The sequence below is a fragment of the Schistocerca piceifrons genome, chromosome 1 (genome assembly GCF_021461385.2).
Source record: "Schistocerca piceifrons isolate TAMUIC-IGC-003096 chromosome 1, iqSchPice1.1, whole genome shotgun sequence".
NCBI lineage: Eukaryota > Metazoa > Arthropoda > Insecta > Orthoptera > Acrididae > Schistocerca > Schistocerca piceifrons.
This window is the reverse complement of record NC_060138.1, coordinates 330112333-330130634: the sequence shown is the minus strand read 5'-3', so window position 1 is coordinate 330130634 and position 18302 is coordinate 330112333. Positions and strand designations below refer to the sequence as shown.

The 18302-nt window shown below is 43.3% G+C and overlaps 1 protein-coding gene across 1 annotated transcript in view; it reads left to right on the top strand.

Annotated features, from left to right (window-relative positions):
- The first annotated feature begins 2597 nt into the window (after positions 1 to 2597).
- Positions 2598 to 18302, top strand: part of LOC124794681 — a 73804-nt gene continuing 58099 nt past the window's right edge. The window contains exon 1 of the mRNA XM_047258238.1: positions 2598 to 2773. Coding sequence (XP_047114194.1) covers positions 2651 to 2773 — 123 coding nt within the window. The 5' untranslated portion in view covers positions 2598 to 2650. The remainder of the gene's footprint in view (positions 2774 to 18302) is intronic.

Sequence of the window (18302 nt, the reverse complement as noted above, 5' to 3'; positions counted from 1 at the left end):
TCCGTGGGACAGTTCACTGCGGGCAGGAGCCCGTGTCCGACACCGTCGGCCATCACGATGACAAAGCGCCGCTTTCGTAGGAGACAAGGCATGATTATGCAGCAACTGGCTCCATCTGCTCCACTGGCGATCGTGACAGCGAATATCAAAACCTGCTGCCGGTAGGAAGTCCTAGCGGCAAGTGCCGGCGCCTATGTTTTCGACACTCTGTAGCGTCGTTGGATGACGTCATCAGACACGGGTTCCTATCCTTATTTTGTACCTCAGGACATGTTCTGCATCACCTCAAAGTTTGTCGGTGTACTTTTGAAACACCTTTTATATCGTACGCCAGCATTCATAGCTAGCTCGTGTTAAGCTATAGGCTATTACACGTAGTAAAGATTTGGTAGGACTAAACACTGGGCTTACAGGCGGAAACATTTCCCTATATTTACAGGTTAGATGTAGGCAGGAAGGAGGATTTCTGCATGGTTAACCGGTTTGTTCTTTTCCAATTTGGTGCTCATCCAAGTTTACGCCGAGGTCTGTTAAGAGTTTTTCGAAGCAGTATCACAAAAAGTATGGAAGGAACTGTTTCACGGAAATGTCCGCTGTCAACTTTCGGTGAGATTTGAGGAGATTGTGTGACTCCTTAGCGTTTAGTTTAACACTCGCGGTTTTGTGCCCAACGTGATACAGTCAACGCAGTCAACGACATGTCATTTCCCGTTGTTTTATTATAAAAAGTCGTGCTAACATCTATGCGTATTTTACTTCAATGTGGGCCTAGAGGCATAATTTCCACTGGAGAACTGTGCGAGTTGGTGCAGTGATGAAGACTTTGGACTCGCGTTCGAGAGGGACCATGTTTCACTTTCACGCCCATCCACCTAGATTTAGGGTTTACGTCGTTCTTCTAAACCGAGTAAGTTAAATGTCGGTGTGATTTCATTGCGAAGAACAAAGTGGATTTTCTTCCTCTATTCGGTCCAAGATTTTGCTCTAAGGGCGAGACGTTAAACTCTGATATCTCTTATTCTTCATAGCACTTAGGTGATGAATAAATCTTCTCGGTCTTACAGTCATTCAAAGTTCTCAGACGAGTCCTCCTCTCAGTTACCATTTGACAATAGCCAAGAAGCATTCGAAAGGAAAAAAAATGGTTCAAATGGCTCTAAGCACTATGGGACTTAACATCTGAGGCCATCAGTCCCCTACATTAGAAATACTTAAACGTAACTAACCGAAGGACATCACACACATCCATGCCCGAGGCAGGATTCGAACCTACGACATAGCAGCAGGGCGGTTTCCGACTGAAGAGCGTAGAACCGCTCGGTTACAGCGGCCGGCTGCTCGAAAGGAAGCTCGTGAAAATGTATACAGGGTGATTCCGTGATGATGTTACGAACTTTTATGGATGATTAAAAAGCATATCTGTATCAATATGAGGTAAGCGATCCTGGCCTGTAAACGAGAAAGTCGAAAGTTATAAGCGAAAATCATTCTGACACTTCTCACAGTGGAATACACGTGCATGTATTCTTGTTGCGAAGGTTGTAGCGTAGGCAACTTTCAGAGTCAGTAGCATGAGACAAACAATGCAAAAAATACCTGGTAAAATGGATTCTAAAATGCTTAATTTGAGAGCTATGAGCACTTGTTCATCCTCGCTACGGTGAAACACACCTCTTCCAATGGACAACTGACCATAACTCTTAATGTACGCATTTTAGAGCTCATATTTACTTGACATTATTCTCTTATTTTTACCCATAGTAGCTCCCGCAAAAATGTGGAAACCAAAGAGCTTGCAGTAGAAGAGATGTCTTTCGCAGTATCGAAGATGAAGAAGTGCTCATAGCTCTAAGGTAGGCATTTTAAAGGCCACGTTTACGAGGTGATTTTTCTTTTTTTGTCCATATTACCGCATCTGTAAATTGTCTACACTGCAATCTAAGCAACAACAGTACCGCTACACGTATACCACTGTCAGAGGTATTGGAAGAATTTCCGCTCCTAACTTTCGACTCGGTCGTTTCCAGATCAGGGTCCCTTACCTCAAATTGATACGTTTACCCTTCTCTACCGTCCCTGAAAGTTTGTAACATCACCACGGAATCAACCTCTGTACGTATCCATGCATGTAAATTATCTTTCGAAAACTGCCAAAATGCAGCTCTGATTTCAGAACGATTTAATCCAATACGACATGAAAATACCTTCTGAATTGTCATTTAGCGCACTGACGTTGAGCAACTGAGAAGAAAGCGGGACAAGCGTTCAACAGTACGAAATTTCAGGTGGTTTCAAACAGCGCCGCGTGTGATCTATAGTGCCAGTTTGGAAACAACCACTCGCTACAGGAGATCACTGCTCCTAGAACCCCGTTTTCTCTGAAAACATCAAATGTCGAAGAGCTTCTGTAGCTGTTGGGGTCCCAGTACCGAAATCTGCACTGGAGTTGTTGCGCTACCGAGTAGCGCGCTTCGGTCGCCTTGCCGGTGACTCGCTGTGACGTAACGACGGCGATTTGCAACCTTTCGGCTCGGCGGAATTCCCCAGGTCAGCTGCGGCGACGAATCGTGGAAAGGAGTGAGGTGGACGTCGGAGCCGGCTGTAGGCGCAGCAGGTGGGTCAGTGAGAACTGGACGGCGCCAGCGCACGGATGGCGGCCTTGGTCGGCTTGCTGGTCACCGCACCCTGCGTGCTGGCCGCCGCCTCGCCACACCCACCTGCTGAACAAAGAGGGCACACCAGCCAGTCTGGTCTCGCATCTCTGGATGACACAGTAAGTCTTCACTTACATACAGCTACCGTTTGCTTGATGTTCACTGAAGATGACGCCTGTTCTGTCAGTGTCCAATTGTTCATACTCGTCTTCGGACAACTTAATAGTAGAGTATTTCATTCACCAATGTACCGAGTGATCAAAAAGTCAGTATAAATTTGAAAACTTAATAAACCATAGAATAATATAGATAGAGAGGTAAAAATTGACACACATGCTTGAAATGACATGGGGTTTAATTAGAACAAAAAAAAAAAACCAAGTTCACAAAATATCCGACAGATGGCGCTGGACAGGAAAACGTCAGTTACTGCGCATGACAATTGTGTATAAAAGGAGCTGTAATGAGAATGAGAATCAGATGCGCCAGCAGTCGCAGCATGTTGACGTTCCTTGAAAAGGCGCTTTTAGTGAAGCTGTATTATCAGAATGGGGAATGTGCTAGTTCAGCGGACGACCCTATCGCCATAGGAAGGGGATTCGAACGGATAAAGGTCCGTTGACAAGTGCAGCTGTGGCGAGAATGATTTCGAAGTTCGAAGCCACGGGTTGTTTAGACGATAGACCCCGTAGTGGCCGACCGAGCACAAGGTGTAATGCTGCTGAAGACAGTTCAGGAAGAAATGGAGACTGTAGCGGGTTCGTTTATGCACGGGGAAGTCAGCGGTCGTGCAGTCGCACGTCGCACCGGCATTCCATACACTACTGTTTGGTTGGCACTGAGGCGTACCTCCGATGCTATCCGTACAAAATCCATCGGCATCATGAACTGTTACTTGGCGATTTAGTGAAGCGGAGGGCATTTTCGGTGTGGGTGTTTCAAAAGATGGCGGAAGATGACGATTGGTTGAGTAACGTGTTGTGGACCGACGAAGCTCATTTCACGCTCTGAGGGTCTGTCAACGCCCACAACTGCAGAATTTGAGCTACCGAAAATACTAGAACTGTCGTGGAAATTCCATTGCACGACGAGAAAGTCACGGTATGGGTTGTATTTACCACATCTACCGTTATCGGGCCTTTTTTCTTCGAGGAAATGCGTGATTCTGGTTTTGTAACTGCTACCGTGACGGGTTAGAGGTACGCCGATATGTTACAGAATCGCATCATGGCCAGCCTGGTTGATAAACACCTGCTGGAACGTACGATGTTTATGCAGGATGGCGCTCCACCCCATATTGCTAGACGCGTGAAAGATCTCTTGCGCGCGTCGTCTGGTGATGGTCGTGTGCTCAGCCGCCACTTTCGTCATGCTTGGCCTCCCAGGTCCCCAGACCTCAGTCCGTGCGATCATTGGCTTTGGGGTTACCTGAAGTCGCGAGTGTATCGTGTTCGACCGACATCTCTAGGGATACTGAAAGACATCATCCGACGCCAATGCCTCACCATAAGCCGGACATGATTTACAGTGCTGTTCACAACATTATTCCTCGACTACAGCTATTGTTGAGGAACGATGGTGGACATATTGAACATTTCCTGTAAAGAAATCATCTTTGCTTTGTCTTACTTTGTTGTGCCAATTATTGCTATTCTCATCAGATGAAGCGCCACCTGTCGGACATTTTTTGAACTTTTGTATTTTTTTGCTTCTAAGAAAACCCCATGTCATTCCAAGCATGTGTGTCAATTTGCACCTCTCTATCTACATTATTCCGTGATTTATTCAGTTTTCAAATTTATACTGACTTTTTGATCACCCAGTACATTTCGAAGCACAGATTTATCTTCAAGCGTGGCGCTCCTATAAATGTACTCTTGTTCGCGTGGCTGTATCGTGAGTAATTCTGTTGTAAAAGTGGACACTGAAACCGAGTCGGATCGGATTACATAAATGTAATGACAAGCGTTACTACATCAAAATTGGATCCCTACGTGCAAACAACGCAATGGAAAATTACAACGCTTTGAGAAAGGTATGTAGGAAGAGCGTAGTGGTCTTAGTAAAGTACCACGTTGGTCTATTTGTTTCCATGAAGGTCGAATAAGCGCTGAGGACAATCCAAGAGGTAGACGACAATCAACTGCAACAGACTACACCTCCAGAGTTAATGACATTTTAAGAGAAGATAGACTAAAAACATGTGGGGTAATTGCATATGAGGTCAAAATGTCTGTCATTCAGTCTATAGAATCATACAATGATTTTATCTTGGTACTCTTCCATGTGGTCCGTGTTTGCATAGAAAACAGTAATAACAGAAACACGCGAACAGCCATGTGGCGTAATATTCTGCATCAGAAACAAAGTGCGAAAGTTTTGTTTTTCTGTGTATAAAACCAGCCACATACCATCCAACGAACATGACATGATGTTCGCTAAGAAAAAAATGGCAACAGAAAAAAAGAGCACAGAAAATATGTCGCAAACAGCGACAATAATTGCTTAAAACATGCTGTAACATACAATAAATAAGATTAAAAACCCCACTGATGAGGGTGATATTTCTCGCCGAAACTAGTTTGGGAGAATAAAGAAATAAACGAATAACAAGGTGTTTTGCATCAAGGCGGACTCACTTTCTGATATTACTGTATATAATCATAACTTACAAGTTAAAGATGAGGAAAATTGCTGCCGGATGGATTCCGCATGATCTGAGTGAAAAGCAGAAAGTATTTCGCAAAGTACTCCTAGAAAAATTGCTTCAAGGACGGATTCTGCAAAGAATTGTTGGTGTTACTGAAACCTGGATACGAGATTTGGACCCAGGACCGAACTCTCAGACATCGCAATGGAAAAGTTTTGACTTCACGGCCGAAAAAATTCCTCTAACAACAATCAGAGGTGAAACTGATGATGACCTTTGCATATTACATAGGTACAAATAGAGTTCTTCAGTGCTCTGTAAAAAGTGCGTACTGCAGATTGTTTCTGCAAAATGTTTTGCGTCCGGAAATTCATCAATGAAGGCGTGCGATGCTTGCGGCTGGTGTCCTCAATTTGCGCGATAGTGGAAGACTGCTTATTGCGCCACCAGTGATAGAAACGCTCAACAATTATGGATGGGTAATATCTCTTCACCCACCTTACAGTCCTAGTATGTCCCCACCAGACCTATATTTGTTTCCCAAATTGAAGAAACAACTCACTGGAAAATATTTTGATACATTTGTTGAAGCTTCCAGTGAGGCAACCCGAGTAGGCAAACAAGTCAAAAATGAAGGTGCTCTGTCTGGAATACAGAAGTTGCTAAAACGTTGGGAAGCTGTCGTAAGCAAGTATGGAGATTATGTTGAGGGGCGTGTAAAGATATTTTGTAAAGTAAATTATTTTCTTCAATTCTGTCTTACAATGTGCAGAAGTTTTGAAACGACCTTCGTAGATACTTGAGAAGACAGTTGAATATCATTATTATTAAGTTTCCATTCGTTTCACTGTGTCATTATCCAAGAACAGGCAATACGGTTATCATGAAATTTTATTTTCTTTTCCCTCTTGTGAAAAGTATCATGTGACGATAAATCATATAGGTTTCGTTTGAGAGTAGTGTGCAATGCTCAAACGGAAGGAAGGAGTGTTGAGGTTTAACGGCCGTCGACTGTGAGGTTATTAGAGACCGAATACTGTCTCGGATTTGAGGAAGGATTGTTAAGGAAGTCCGCCGTGAACATTTAAAAGGAACACTCCCGGGATTTATCTTAAACGATTTAGGGAAACAGGAGAAAACGTAAACCGAAATGGCCAAATATCGTTTATATTGCGTGTTACATCTCTTACATGTCTCCACCTCGCTCGATGCAAACTGCAGTCACTTTCAACGTAGTGATGGCCTTCCCTGAACTAATAACGTTAATTAAAGAACAATGTAAGTGGCATTCACCATCCTTTTGCTAACATCGATTGTGTCTCGTCAGTCCGATAGCCAGTAATTTTTACGTTCGCAGTTCACTAGCCATTTTAGCACGATAATGTATAAAAGATCGACACTGTAAGAAGTTCAAAATACGAGGGCTATCCACAGAGTACATTACGTTTTGGAATTAAAAATAAATAAAGTATTGGAATTTTTTTTATTATATACAGATGAAAGCCACACTTAAATACTACTTTTGTACATAGTTGCCATTTAAATTAAGGCACTTATCGTAGCGATGGACGAGCTTGGAAATTCCTTCGTCGTAAAATTCGGCCGCCTGCGCCTTCAACCATGTGGTTACCTCTTCTTGAAGCTGTGCGTCGTCATCAAAACGCTGCATAGCCAACCACTTCTTCATTGCTGGGAATAAGTGGAAGTCGCTCGGTGCCAGGTCGGGACTGTACGGCGGATGAGGAAACTTAAGAGATTCGAGAACTTCACGAGTGGCATTTGCCGTGTAGGCCAGGGCGTTGTCGTGAATGAGCAAGATCTTTGAGCCCAACTTTCCCCTGCGCTTGTTTCGTATTGCTCTTCTGAGGTTGTGCAGAGTTTGGCAATACCTTTGAGAGTTTACTGTACTGCCTCTTTCCAGGAAATCCACAAAAATCACACCTTTTCTGTACAGCCATTACGGCGCCTTCCATGACCACCAGCCGTGTACGTCGGCCACACATAATGCCACCCCAAAACAGCAGGGAACCTCCATCTTGCTGCACTCTCTGGACAGTGTGTCTAAGGCGTTCAACCTGACTGGGTTGCCTCCAAACACGTCTCCGACGATTGTCTGGTTGAAGGCATATGTGACACTCATCGATGAAGAGGACATGATGCCTATCTTGAGCTGTCCATTCAGCATGTTATTGGGCCCATCCTGTACCACATGCATGGTGTCTTGGTTGCAAAGATCGACCTCGCCATGGACGTCGGGAGTGAAGTTGCGCATCAAATGGTTCAAATGGTTCTGAGCACTATGGGACTTAACATCTGAGGTGATCAGTCCCCTAAAACTTAGAACTACTTAAACCTAACTAAACTAAGGACATCAGACACATCCATGCCCGAGGCAGGATTCGAACCTGCGACCGTTGCGGTCGCGCGGTTCCAGACTGTAGCGCCTAGAACCGGAAGTTGCGCATCATGCAGCCTATTGCGCACAGTTCAAGTCATAACATGACGTCCTGTGGATTGGGTTGGGGTTGTTTGGGGGAAGAGACCAAACAGCGAGGTCATCGATCTAATCGGCTTAGGGAAGGACGGGGAAGGAAGTCGGCCGTGCCCTTTCAAAGGAACCATCCCGGCATTTGCATGGAGCGATTTAGGCAAATCACGGAGTAGTATACAGAGAAGTTGCAGCATTGGAAAACTGCAGCGAAATGCAGGAAGATCTGCAGCGGATAGGCACTTGGTGCAGGGAGTGGTAACTGGCCCTTTACATAGACAAATGTAATGTATTGCGAATACATAGAAAGAAGGATCCTTTTTTGTATGATTATATGATAGCGGAACAAACACTGGTAGCAGTTACTTCTGTAAAATATCTGGGAGTATGCGTGCGGAACGATTTGAAGTGGAATGATCATATAAAATTAATTGTTGGTAAGGCGGGTACCAGGTTGTGATTTATTGGGGGAGTCCTTAGAAAATGTATTCCATCAACAAAAGAGGTGGCTTACAAAACACTCGTTCGACCAATACTTGAGTATTTCTCATCAGTGTGGGATTCGTACCAGATCGGGTTGACAGAGGAGATAGAGAAGATCCAAAGAAGAGCGGCGCGTTTCGTCACAGGGTTATTTGGTAAGCGTGATAGCGTTACGGAGATGTTTAGCAAACTCAAGTGGCAGACTCTGCAAGAGAGGCGCTCTGCATCGCGGTGTAGCTTGCTGTCCAGATTTCGAGAGGGTGCGTTTGTGGATGAGGTATCGAATATATTTCTTCCCACTACTTATACCTCCCGAGGAGATCACGAATGTAAAATTAGAGAGATTCGAGCGCACACGGTGGCTTTCCGGCAGTCGTTCTTCCCGCGAACCATACGCGACTGGAACAGGAAAGGGAGGTAATGACAGTGGCACGTAAAGTGCCCTCCGCTACAGACCGTTGGGTGCCTTTCGGAGTATAAATGTAGATGTAGATGTAAAACCTAAATCAGGATGGCCAGACGCGGGACTGAACCGTTGTCCTCCCGAATGCGAGTCCAGTGTGCTAACCACTGTGCCACTTCGCTCGGTGACGTCCTGTATCTGCACGAAAAGCATTATTCATCATAGTGGCGTTGCTGTCAGGGTTCCTCCAAGCCATAATTCGTTGGTGGCGGTCATCCACTGGAGTAGTAGCCCTTGGGAGGCCTGAGCAAGGCATGTCATCGACAGTTCCTGTCTCTCTGTATCTCCTCCATGTCCGAACAACATCGCTTTGGTTCACTCCGAGATGCCTGGACACTTCCCTTGTTGAACGCCCTTCCTGTGACAAAGTAACAATGCGGACGTGATTGAACCGCGGTATTGACCGTCTAGGCACGGTTGAACTACAGACAACACGAGCCGTATATCTCCTTCTTTGTGGAATGACTGGAACTGATCGGCTCTCAGAACCCCTCCGTCTAATAGGCGCTGCTCATGCATGGTTGTTTACATCTTTGGGCGGGTTTAGTGACATCTCTGAACAGTTGAAGGGATTGTGTCTGTGATACAATATCCACAGTCGTCTGTCTTCAGGTTCTGGGAACCAGGGTGACACAAAACTTTTTTTGATGTGTATTTTCACCTTTAATCGTCTTTGGTTTGTGAAAAATGTGACGACAGAGCTCTTCTTTTGTTTGCTGTTTCATCATTCTCCCTAACAAGGCCCCTGAGTAGTCACCCATCGTCGAAGGGTTCCAATGGCCTTGGTAACGGTGTTCCATGGTAAGAATGTCTTGGTGAAAGCGTTCATCATGCTCATCGCTTACGGCTCCCAAATTTTACGGAAGAAATCACGGTGAGAATGTAAAAAGTGAATTTTAAGCGACATTCTACATCCCATGTTCTTATAGTTGTTCAACAGATCATTCACAGTGGTAACATAGCTTTTGTCTTTTCTGTTACCCAAAAAGCCCTTCACAATGGCTCTAAAAGAAGACTAAGCAGCTTAATGGATATCTGTGAGTTTGGTATCAAAGGTTAGATCTTTCAGCAATTTTCTTATTTGTGATTCAACGAATATACCCTCTTTCAGCTCTGCTTCACTTAATTTGGGAAACTTTCCCTCTAAGTGATTGCAGATCTCATCTTCTTTGTCCAGAGCTTTTACAAAGTTCTTGACAAAGCCCAACCTGATTGAAGGGGAGGCAAAATGATTTTATCAGGCTCAACCAATGGGGTATTGTTCACATTTACGTTTCCAAGAACATATGACTTCCTTATAGGCCATTTCTTAACTGTACAGTGGTTCTTGGTGTCACGGGTGTTTCAGAGGCACAAAAAGCAGCAGTGTTTCGTGAATCCAGCCTGTAAACCTGTAAGGAATGCAACAACTTTTAAATCACTTGTATTTGATTGCCTCTAGCAGCAAAGCCATGGTTACACAAGTTTCTTTCATGTCTACTGCGTAAGCCAAAGGTACCGATGGAAATGCATTGCCATTATGCAGTAGTACTGCTTTCAAGCTGGTTTTACTGGAGTCAATGAATAGTCGCCACTCATGTGGATTATGTTGTACGCCTAGCTGTATCATCAGACCATTGACATCTCTACATACACTCATTGAATTCTGCATATTGAAATACTAAGTGAAGGAAGCACCTCTTGATCCGAAACAGGAAATTTTTGTCCCTGAAGCTAGAAGGTTCCGCAGTTGCGGTCTCGACCCCAAGACTTTAGCTGGTGTTTCGGAAGTTTTAGATCGTAAAACCAAATCGTTCAATTCCTTTTGATTAAAGAGTTGAGGCGAAGTGTCATGATATTGAGGGCAGTACTCTTCTATATGTTCAGTACTTTCTGATTCACTTGACATGGCGTCTGGTTCCATGGCATTCAAGTTACAGACAGGAACAGGCAACCCTTCATCATGGAGCACAGGCAAATGCACTGAAGACACATTTGGCTACTGTATTATATGTCTAGTTTTCCTTGAATGTCCGGAAATATTTGTAAGACAGAAGTAACAATCTGAATAATGGTCATTAGTCTCACACCACACCATCCGAGCAGCGAATGGCATGGCCCGGCGTTTTCTTTTCAGCCATTCGGTTAAGGCTGTAGTACAGGCTATGCAGGCAATATGAGGTGCAAAATTTTCATCTTGATCACTAACAGGACAATCAAAATACAATTTATATGCCGTCTTAACAAAATCAGTGATTGGTTTTCTTTGGGCTTTTGGAGTGAATTTCCCATACACACATAACAAAAGTTTACACAGCAACGAGATTTACTAATTGTCATTTTTCTTAGTGTAAGTTTTAAACACAAAAAGTATGCACTATCTTTCACAGGAAATACTCACTGAGGATCTCTTTCACACCACTGGATTACCACACCAACTATTTATTGACGATATGTAGATCTTCTAGCTCTCCTCTGCAAATCAAAAACAAACAATTAAACATCAAAACAGAACAGCAAAAAGCGAAATACTAAATACGAAAACTAAAAAAACATTTAAAAACTCAAAAATGGTACGTGTAAGAACATTTTGAAAGGTATATTCGGATTCTACACACCAAAATACATACCATTTGATGCATCACATCCGAGATGCAAAATGGCTGTTGATTAGTGTCATCATTGCTATTATTACTATTAATGTCAGCAACTCGTGGTCTTGCGGTAGCGTTCCCGCGCGCGGGGTCCCGGGTTCGATTCCCGGCGGGGTCAGGGATTTTTCTTGCCTCGAGATGACTGGGTGTTGTGTCGTCTTCAGCATCATCATTCATCCCCAGTACGGTCGGAGGAAGGCAATAGTAAACCAACTGCACTAGGACCTTGCCTAGTACGGCGGTGCGGGTCTCTCGCATCGTCCCCTACGCTCCTCGGAGTATGGGACCTCATCATCATTACTAGTAATGGCAGCAGTAGCTGTAGTACAAGTACAGCCAGTACTAACACTGCCTTAGTTCATAATATCATTTATCCACATTTATCGTTACAGACATTCAGATTATTTATAACATTGTTTGTCATATTAAAGTTGTTATGTCTTAGGTAACTATGAGCTAAAGAAAGTGGCGCTTCTGTAACTCCCTGGTCCGATGTAACAGAGGACCTTATGGTGCTCATACGAGCATGTTAAATAAATAAATAAATAAAACAGTAGTGATATATGACGTTCCCCAAGGAAGCGTTATAGGCCCTCTGCTGTTCCTGATCTACGTAACCGATTCAGGCGACAATCTGAGCAACCACCTTAGATTGTTTGCAGATTATGCTGCCATTTACCGCCTCGTAAAGTCACCAGATGTTCAAAACTAATTGAAAATGATTTAGACAATATATCTTTATTGTGTAAAATGTGGCATTTGACCCTAAATAATGAAAAGTGTGAAGTCATCCATATGAGAACTACAAGTAATCTGCTAAATTTCTGTTACGCGATAAATCACATAAACCTAAAAGCTGTAAATTCAATTGAATACTTAGAGATTACAGTTAAGAATAAGTTGAATTGGAACTATCACATAGGAAGAGATTAAAATCCAACTTAAACGGCATATAATGTATCTTATACGCCTTTTAAGGTGGGTTTCCAATGTTTAGAATTTGTCCAGCGTATGTAAAGAGTGTACTGTGTGTTGTGATTTTGTGTCGTAATAATCATCTCTGAGCGGTATACGTAGGGACAACGGCAATCACAAAGTACTTTATATTTTTAAACATTTTAGTTATGATAAACCTTTTGTAATGTGCTATTTTTTATCCACATGACAACTTGGCGTGAGATCCAACTTACAATGAACACGTTACATATCAAAAAGATTTCTTTAAGACGTGAAGATGACAGCAAAATCTGTCGAAAACGGTTGTTTTAAATAAAGAAGTATTTAGGCGATCTTGGCTTTAGAAAGTTTTTAGCATGTAAAACAGATCGTTCCATTCTGTCTTCACAAAATGAGAAAATTCTGTCAGAGCAAAATCTGTCTGTATGCGAGTGATGGACGTACACCAGTATGGCGTGGACCCGGAGAATGACCTATTCCGACGTGAATTTGCGCACGACACACAGGTCCCACTTCAGGCTTCATGGTGTGGGGAGCCATTAGGTGCAACTGGTGGTATCTGCAGGGTAAAGCAAGCTGTGGTCACTACGTTGCTCAGGCAGTTGTCCCTGTGCTACAGCCATTTCTTTGACTAGAAGGTAATGTGCTTTTTCAGCAAGACTGTTCACGTGCACACACTGCTGTTGCGACGCAACGATCTTTGTGGTGTATAACTGCTGCCCTGATCAACAGGATCACAAGATGTTTCGCCAGTTGAACACGTCTGGGATATGATGAAATGTGAACTTATACGTTCTCCAGGGCCTGCAATCACCACTGCCGAATTGCAACAAAAGATACAGATGCTTGAGACACTACCACAGGACGCTATTGTCACCTATAGGATCATTTACATACGAGAATACACGCCTGTTTTGCCGTCAGAAGATGTGAACTGTGTACTGAAGCAACTGTTTGGGCACCATTCATTTGGCGTGAATTTGTTACCAGTACTCCTACAATGATGAACTACCAGTCAGGTCAATTGTCAATAAAGGGACCTTGTCTTCGAGGATGCCTCAATGCTGACAAAATTTTGCTTCCTCTGGAGAGTGCGGCGTCACATTACAACTAACACCACCGGAAAGAAAAAAACAAACCCGTTAAAGAACCGAGCAGTACAGCAAGTACCTTGAGTAAATGGAACAAGTTCCTTTTCAAATGCAGATACGAAGATAACGAATCACGAGAGGTAAAGGGCCCCTTATTAATACACGGAAGCGCCAGAGGAACTGGAATAGGCGTGCGTATTCAAATTCAGAGATATGTAAACAAACAGACTACGGCGCTGCGGTCGGCAACGCCTATATAAGACAACAAATTTCTGGCGCAGTTGTTAAATCGGTTACTGCTGCTACAAATTTAAGTGAGTTTAAATGTGACGTTATAATCGGCGCTCGAGCGATGGGACACAGCGTCTCCGAGATAGCGGTGAAGTGGAGATTTTCCCGAACGACCATTTCACGATTGTACTGTGAATATCAGGAATCCGATAACACATCAAATCTCCGACATCGCTGCGGCCGGAAAAAGATTCTGCAAGAACGGGACCAACGACGACTGAAGAGAATCGATCGACGTGACAGAAGTGCAAACCTTCCGCAAAATGCTGCAGATTTCAGTGCTGGGACATCGACAAGTGTCAGCGTGTGAATCATTCAACGAAACATCGTCGACACGGGCTTTCGGAGCCGAAGGCCCACCCGTGTATCCTTGATAACTACACCACACAAAGCTTTACAACTTGCCTAGACCCGTCAACACCGACATTGGACTGTTGAGGACTGCAACCATGTTAACTGGTCAGACGATTCTCGTTTACAAATTGCATAGAGCAGATGGACCTGTACGGGTGTGGAGACAATCTCATGAATCTATGGACCATGCATCTCAACAGGGGACTGTTCAAGCTGGAGGAGGCTCTGTAATAGTGTGGGGGGTGTGGATTTGGAGTGGTATGGGACCATTGATACCTCTAGATATGACTCTGACAGGTGCCACATACGTAAGCATCCTGTCTGATGACCTGCATCCATTCGTGTCCATTGTGCATTCCGACGGACTTGGGAAAATCCAGCAGGACAATGCGACACCCCACACGTCCAGAATTGCTACAGAGTGGCTCCAGGAACACACCCCAGACATGAACATAATTGAGCATGTCTGGGATGGCTTGCAACGTGCTGTTCGGAAGAGATCTCCACCTCCTCGTACTCTTACGGATTTATGGAAAGCCTTGCAGCATCCATGGTGTCAGTTCCCTCGAACGCTACTTCAGACAATAGTAGAGTCCATGCCACATCGTGTTGTGGCACTTCCGCGTGCACGCGGGGACCCTACACGATATAACGCAGGTGTACGAGTTTCTTTGGCTCTTGAATGTAAAAATTCTCAGAAAGTATCTCTGAATGACGCCAGAATTTTGTTAGTGGAGTTCAGGTACAGCTGGTACACGGTGCAGTGAAGCGGTCTTAGCGATGGCCGCGTATTTGCTAATTCTGTCTCTCCTCCAGGTCGGGACTGGTGACGTGTCGCTGACGCCCATACCGCTGGTGCCACCCTCGGGACATGGGACCATACTGTCGCAGGCCAGCCACCCGAAAGAGGGCGGCAGCACATCCGCCATGTGTCTGCCAGGTTTCCGCCGCGATGCAGTAGGCATGTGTCGCGAGCAGTGGTGACCTGACACTGGACCCATCGCGAACACAGCAGAGAACACTCTCCATACTGGCGTCAGTGTGCGCTCGAAAAGCATAGAACCTGAATAAAACGGATAATAAACATTATTTCTTGACCTTTCTTGTGCTCAAACATAGGGAGGTATCTCGAGCAGAATGACCTTCCAACCCAACCTAAACGAATCCATCCAAACCCAACACATCTTAGACCAATCGAAACCAAGCACAACTAGCTAAATATAACTCAAGTCAACCCATCATAATCTAAATTAACCCAACCCACAGCAACGCAATGCACCATGATGTACCGTCATCGAAAACAACCTAAGTTAACCTAAAATAATATAATGTAAAATAACCTAATCTAATGTAACTTAGAAGAACCTAACCTAAGATAACCTAACAAGATCTAAACTATAAGAAACCTAGCTCAATCTAACCTGACCTTAAATAAGTTAACATAACCTAACATAATCTTACCTAACCAAAAAGAACCTAAGCTAACCTAACATAACGCAACCTAACTTAACCTAAAATAAAATAACCTAACCAAACCTACAAGACCCTAACCAAACATGACACTTTGAAAACCATGAATTAAGATAACCAGGTGGATACAGTCTTTCTTGACATCCGAAAAGCACTGAATCCGTACCACACCAATATTAAATAACAAAAAAATTAGCCAAATTTGTGAATGGACTGCCACATTTAGAAGTACACTTGAGTATGTTCCAAGAATATATATTGTGACACTTCCTATTCATGTTGTACATAAATGATTTGGCAGACTATACTGACAGTAATTCTTTACCCATCACGCAGTTATCTATAATGAAGTAATATCTGAGAAAACTGCAATAATATTCACTGTGATCTTGATAAGATATCAAAGCGGTGCAAGTATTTGTTTTAAGTATACAGAAATATAAAATTATGCGCTTCAAAAGACGCTATGTCTAAAATGTCAATGATGCTCCGTGGTAGTCACTCAGGTCACGTAAATGTGCACTGATATTAAGTGGCACAATCACATAAACTCATTCGTAGCTAAGACAGGCGATTTACTTTCGTTTACTGGCAGAATACTGGGAAAATGCAATCAGTCTAGAAGGGAGACTGCTTTGCTCATTTTAGAAAAAAGCTCAAGTGTGTGTAATTCATACCAAACAGGATTAACAGATGATACTGAAAATATTTAAAAAAAGGCAGAACGTATGATCACAGATTCATTTGAATCACGAGAGAGCGTCTATGAAATGCTAAAAAACTGAATTTGAAGACAGTCCTCGAAGATAAGATGAGACTAATTAGAGCGTGCACTGTGGCACTTTGAAAGTTGCCTGACTACTAAGAACTTTCATTTCCTCACAGTATATTTGTGGATTACTATACTTATATTTCCTAGACTCTATCAGAACTTGCTCTACCAGTTTAGATCTATCAATATAAACTTTTTGGCAACCTCTTTGTTCACGATGACAAACGTAGATCTTCGGCCAGATAAACTCTACCAACAGTATACGTTCGCGTGTGTTGGACATGTGGTCTTTCTCGTATGAAAGTAGTTCGACATTTTTATTGGTCACTTCTTGCTCAGGTTCCATATGGAAAAGCCAGAGGAATTCGCTGTGTTCTGATGCTGAAAAGGAAGCCGCCTATGTCTGGCACATGTCCAGGATGTATAGTAGATGTTACACAGCATAAGGAACCGGGTGAGACCAACTCAATCTGATTACTGCGACGAAGGTTAGTTTTGCGTAGTGGGGTTAGTTTCGGAACGTTTATTTGTGTGACTTCTTGAGAAGAAATCAAAGATGGTATGATCTACATTGAAACGCCCCTTAGAACAATTATAAATGACTGTTCTTAAACTGACACACAATATTTTTAGCGCAACGCAATCTGACTTTCAAAAATCCCTACAAAAGAATGGCCCTGACTAACAATAACCTATGCCTTTCATGAATCACTTACCTCACAAAAATCTTAGTTACTCGAACTACTGCAATACAGCGAGCGCCACTACTGCCAGCTAAATAAAAGATTCAAACTACGGAAGGCACTAACTACTGATAGGTATAGTTAGCAAATGAAAGATTTTGATGGAGAACAAACAATGTATTTATGTCAATAGTGTTCAAAAGTCATAATATATATATATATATATATCAGTTCATGGCATCCAGTCTTACAAATTTACTGTCTCTGCCCAAAACTCCGCCATCTCACTCCCCACATCCACCACTGCTGGCGGCTCACCTCCAACTGCGCAACGCTACGCGCTGTTCACATCCAGGTGCCGCTGCCAAACACTACAATGGCAGACAACAATGCAAACTAGCCACAGACTGCACACAGCACAGCCAGTGATTTTCATACAGAGCGCTTCGTAACGTTGCCAATAAGAAAACATAAACAGCCTACTTACATAGCCCCCATGCACGCCACAAAAAAATTTACAAATTGTTTTGGGCAGTGGCCAATAATGATTTGATAAAATTTTTCATAATTACAATAACAAAGATATCAAATGCACACACGTATTGATACAATGTTGGTCATAAGCTAAAATTTTCTCACAGTCCATCATAAAGACAGTCCTGATCATTCATCACAGTAAAATTGCAGTGTTTTTCTCAAAATCTGAGCAGTAAAAGAAAATGCACACGGAAGTAGTGGATTTCCATGCAGTCTTGAAGAAGTAGTGTTGTCCTTCCAACGGAAAGACAGTGCTGACTCTCGACATGTAGACAAGTAATGGGTCACAACAGAGCAAACCCACAGCAGAGTCATTCGAAGTTCTGAAGAATATTGGTAGGCAGGTCATCACAGAGTAGACCCACTGTAGTCCTGATAGAGATTATGGTATTGGTGGGCCACCAGAGGTGCAGATCCACTGCAGTCCTTGTAGAAATAATGGTATTGATGGATCATCAAAGGTGTAGACCCACTGTAGTCCTTGTAGAGATGGCCAGCAGCCGTCTGCTGCGACTGTGCAGGTGCACAATCACCATCGAAGAGTCTTGCAGACAATATAGCAAGTCCATAACCACCACTTGTGCACTCACAAAGTTTTTGGAATTGCCCTTAGAACCAGCAATGCTGTTATCCAGTCCCTTGCTGAATTATTAACACACATGCAAACACTAACAGTCCCTACTTCTCACATATTGTCCATATACTATGACCAACAGAAATGTGTGCAGTGAAATGGAACTTACAAGTTAATAATATGATGAACTGGTGTCAATTAC